This window comes from Photinus pyralis, unplaced genomic scaffold (genome assembly GCF_008802855.1).
Source record: "Photinus pyralis isolate 1611_PpyrPB1 unplaced genomic scaffold, Ppyr1.3 Ppyr1.4_unclustered_Scaffold2833, whole genome shotgun sequence".
Classification (NCBI taxonomy): Eukaryota; Metazoa; Arthropoda; class Insecta; order Coleoptera; family Lampyridae; genus Photinus; species Photinus pyralis.
The window spans coordinates 1-4,525 of record NW_022171277.1 but is presented as its reverse complement, the minus strand read 5'-3'; the positions used below and the strand labels follow the sequence as shown (position 1 = coordinate 4,525).

The window sequence follows — 4,525 nt, the reverse complement described above, 5'->3', positions numbered from 1 at the left end:
GTTAAAAAAACGTCCTTGGTATATCTACTCCAGTAAGTATTCTATACTTACCATTAGATACAGGTGATTAACCATAGTTAAAATTTCACATCTGCCTGGAAGAAGAGAAAAGTGGGAGTTACAAGAACGCATATTGGGATTTTGGAGTATGAATGGGTCGTTGATGGTCTCTGTATGGGTTATAACTTTGTTTGAGCAAAGAGCTTTGGGTGAAGGCCATATCTATAGATGATAGGAAATAAGTAGGTATTACATTTTCAGTTATTGTTATTGATTTAATTCTCTTAGCTTCTAAAATTGAAAACACCATCATACAGCGTTTCTGCGGTGTTGAGATTTAATTTTATTACAATATATTAGGTATTACAAGTGAACTATGGTAAGTACCAAGGTAGGTAAATACGTAAAAAATTGAATGTGTTTTAATTTCTATTTACTATTGTATCACGTATTTGTTGAGTTAACCACTCAACACCTTCGTTAAGACCATCGCCCGTTAAAGCATTACTTGCCGATATATTCCAAGGTTTATCCATTATCTTATCTAGTCCTAGACCTGCCGCAATTTTAACACTACTTAAAGATTCTTTGCAATCCATTTTGTTTGCAAAAAATAATATTGGTATTTTACGATTACAAATGTCAGGGTGTTGAAGCAACAGATCCAATTCGTCCTTTACTACGACCAAACGAAGTTTGTCACTGCTGTCGATCACAAACACTATACCATGGCAATCTTTATAGTAATGTTCCCATAAATCGCGATATCTGCCATGCCCTGACATGTCAAACGCGGTAAATGATAAACTTTGGTCTAGAATATGGGATTAGGTAAATGATAGTTAGGTACATTAGAGAATATACTCACTTTGAAATTTTTCTACATTAAATCCTACAGTGGGGACTATCTCAGACTGTTTATCCTCTTCATCTTTAAAATGATTAATTATCGTCGATTTTCCGCTATTATTTAAACCTATAACGAGCACATTTACTTCCTTTTTTTTGATGCGTAAGAAAACGGCAAGTGTTTTAAATAAGCCCATCGTGCATGTTTGTATTGTTTATTCTCGAAATAATCAATACGGAAAGGTTCAGGTCTTTGATTATAGTCGGTAGTACATAATAGCTTTGAATATAATCTACGATAGCAGTACCTACCGTTTCTATGGATCACGATACGAGTGTTTGGTGTGTTGCCTATATATTAATTTTCATAAACCAACATTTTAATTTTATTCCCGAAAAGTATGATAAGCGGAAGTAAAAATTAATCTTTTTCTTCAAATAGTATTCGAATGAAACGCCTGACCGGGGGTGATCTTTTAACAAGTCCTGTTCCATCCCCCGATCCCATCCCAATCAAGATACTTTGCAGCCGTGCATATTATGCCGTTAGGTACCACCGTAACAATTATGTCCATATCATCAGTGCGAGTGTAAAAACTGAAACTATCACAATAAATCTTTTTGAAAAAAATCCTCGAATACGTCAATTTTTATTTTAGGTGAGACATATTTCATTGTAACTGTTACTGACTGAGAGATCGTCTTTTGTTTTTGAGATATGACGTAATCGATCATTATTTTAAATGCAAACCCTATTTTTTATACTGAAGGAAAGAGAATGAAATTATTAGGCCAAGTAAGGTAAAAAAGTATGATACTTATTTTGAAATATTCGAGATAATTGCTTCTAACTTTAGAAACAAAAACCTATAGGAAATAACAATAAAAATCAACAGTTCCAAGTTGTAGGTACCTAAATCAGCATATGGATGATTAAAGCGCATTTTATTTTTTTATTTTATTGACAAAGTTTAAAATTATCGGTCTCACGAGTAATCTAACTCAAAATAGAGTAGAATCGGCACATCTATACAATAGCAGAAAGCTTTTAGTGAAAATGTGAAGTCTCTAGCTATTGTAATTGCTGAAATCTCAGATTGACAGCCAGCCAGCCAGCCATAACGAATATAATAGCGTATTTTTTCAAAAATGCGCTAAAAAGTACGTCATGTCGCAAAAACAAAAGTGACAATTACAGTAAAATGATAAACATTGATTCGACGATTTTGTTTCAAAAACGTTTACGAAAAGATTTATTGTGATAGTTCCCGACTTTACACTCGCAGTGTATAAATTTTATACACTGTGACCCGGATTGCCTGCATCTAATTTCGCATGTAGTTAATTGAAAATGTCGCAAATAGCAATAAACATCGATTTAAGTCGATATTAATATGATTAAATGATCACAAAAATTTGATATGTCGATCACGGTATTCAAGTGGTGCGAAAATGCTTTTTGAGTTCCATTACAATTAATAAGCATTATTGTAAGTATCGTAATATCGACTTAAATCGTTTTTTTGATATTTGCGACATTTTCAAATCCCAATCTTTAAATAAGTATAACTTTTGTTTGAAAAGTTATTTTAAAAAACTCTTCGACAATTGTGTTCCTTAACTCATCAAGTATGTACACAACAAATTTCGTGGAATTCTCTCCATTTTCGTTGTCCGGCTAAGAATTGCAGTGGAACTTTTTTTTTCGAATTTTCAAAAACTAATTCCAGATTCGTCATTTTGATGTTCAAAAACCCCCAGATACCAAACTTCGACGAAATCACAATTTTTTTTCGCACCCCCAAATGAGGGTGCGCCCTTTCGTGGTAAGAATTTTGGAAATTTTGTTTCAAAATCGCATAGGGCATACCAGAAAACCTATTCAAAGACGTGTCACCCATCCAATCTTTGTAACTCTTATGGTTGCTGAAAAAAAATTAAAGAAGAAATCCAAATTTCACCACTTCTTTGGGGGTGGCTCCCAAACGAAACATGTTGGACCCTCGGTTTATTTGGAAAAGTGCTTGTCTTAATCCCCTCTATCACCCAATTTTTTTTTACATGTACCACCCTGTATATATAGTATATGTATAGGTATAATGTACGTACCTACATAGTTTTTGTAGATATAGTAGTGTTTGTGTTGTTCATTGGGTAAAAATACTATTTTTATTCAATGGTAGTGCGAGCTACTTTATCAATAACTTCAAAAAGTCTGACCGTCCGTCCGTCAGTTCCGCCGTTCGCACGATAACTTTGATGTGTAAAGCTCAAATTTGATACACAGATAGACCATGCCTTAGAGAAGAAGTGATTACATTTTGGGCTTCGTAGATTAACTCCCTGAGTCAGAGTAGCGCATAAGGCATGCGTGGGATAATCCCGCCAGATAATTACTTACTGTTGTTTTCCTGTTCAAGTAATGAGATATCACCTTAGCAGTTTTATTTCAGTTGCCTATGTTTACGTTAGCGTTTCGATTAATGGGGTTACTTTTTCTGTCCGTCTGTCCGATGCCTTAACTATTACAGTTTTCAAGATATTTAGTTCGTTCTTACTACATTCGGTAGCTTATAGGTCTAGCACCTCAACCTAGAAAAATCTTGACGATTGATGTGCGCATGCGAAGACAGCACAACGTCAACTTTCTTATTTATAGAGATATCTTTTTGAAATTTTAATCATCGATGGTTCTAGCAAAGACAAGCATATCGAATATGGAAAAATCAGATATGGGCACGCGCAATGTCAACGTCTTATTTATAGAGGTATTTTTTTTTTAAATTTTAACCAAGATTCTTCTAGAAAAGGCAAACATATCGCATATTTTACACATCAGGCAGGTGTGAAAATGCTCTAAAGCTATTCACCTTAAAACGAAAATTTTTTTGACTTTTTAAATATATGTGTTCGGCTTTGTATCGAGTGGTCAGAAATGATGTAGTTTTTGGGAGTGTCGAGTAGCACCTATAGCTGTACCCATGGTCTAATATATACTTATTAGGCCATGGCTGTACCTACGCCTACCTTACGTCTATAACATGGGTGGACTTCTTTTTGCACCACTACTTTATTTATGAACCTTTTTTAACGAACTTTGTTTGAAAATTACCATTATTGAGCGGCAGAGCAAAGCTTTATAGGGGAGTCGATAGTGTCCGTCTGTCTGTGAACACGATAACTGTCAAACGCGTGGACCGATTTGGTTCAAACTTTGCACAGTTGACCAGTGGCGTAACTTCATTTTAAGGGCCCGTCCTCAAAAATATTTGGGGGCCCCTTTCCCTTACGCTTAATATAACCGCTTGGATTTCTAATGACACCCATGTTAAAAATATATAAATGAAAGTTCACTAGAAATACAACCCAGAAGATTCGGATTCTTTAATAAAGATAGCTTCAGGAATTAATCAATTTTAGCCAATTTATTTCTTCGCTTTTCAACGGTTGTGTTTTGTTTTGCTCTTCTAGGTTCCACTATAGTATTTTCGTCCATTCTGAGCTGTCTGATTTCGCCGCTGGAGATACATTTAAACATTTCTATTCTTTGTGTATGAATCGGCCTTTTTTGAATGAAGGTAACTGTTTCGTCAGTGCATTCATCTCGAAAGACAAGTTCAGTTTAAGGTTACCGTATCCAGAACCTTCAGATCTCTTCTGGACTGCAGAAGGTCTC

The 4,525-nt window shown here is 34.9% G+C and overlaps 1 protein-coding gene across 1 annotated transcript; it reads right to left on the bottom strand.

The window, feature by feature from the left end:
• Window positions 1-294: 294 nt before the first annotated feature.
• On the bottom strand, window positions 295-1,154 carry LOC116181915 (ADP-ribosylation factor-like protein 6). The gene is made up of 2 exons (XM_031502366.1): window positions 869-1,154; window positions 295-814 (listed from the first exon to the last, which is right to left on the bottom strand). The coding sequence occupies exons 1-2, from the start codon at window positions 1,044-1,046 to the stop codon at window positions 423-425; spliced, it is 570 nt and encodes a 189-aa protein (XP_031358226.1). The 5' UTR covers window positions 1,047-1,154; the 3' UTR covers window positions 295-422.
• Between the last annotated feature and the right edge of the window lie 3,371 nt (window positions 1,155-4,525).

Coding starts and splice junctions, on each gene's coding strand:
- LOC116181915 (XM_031502366.1), bottom strand. CDS start 1,046: ATGGGCTTATTTAAAACACTTGCCGTTTTCTTACGCATCAAAAAAAAG. Junction 815..868: donor TAATGTAGAAAAATTTCAAA/GTGAGTATATTC, acceptor CCCATATTCTAG/ACCAAAGTTTATCATTTACC.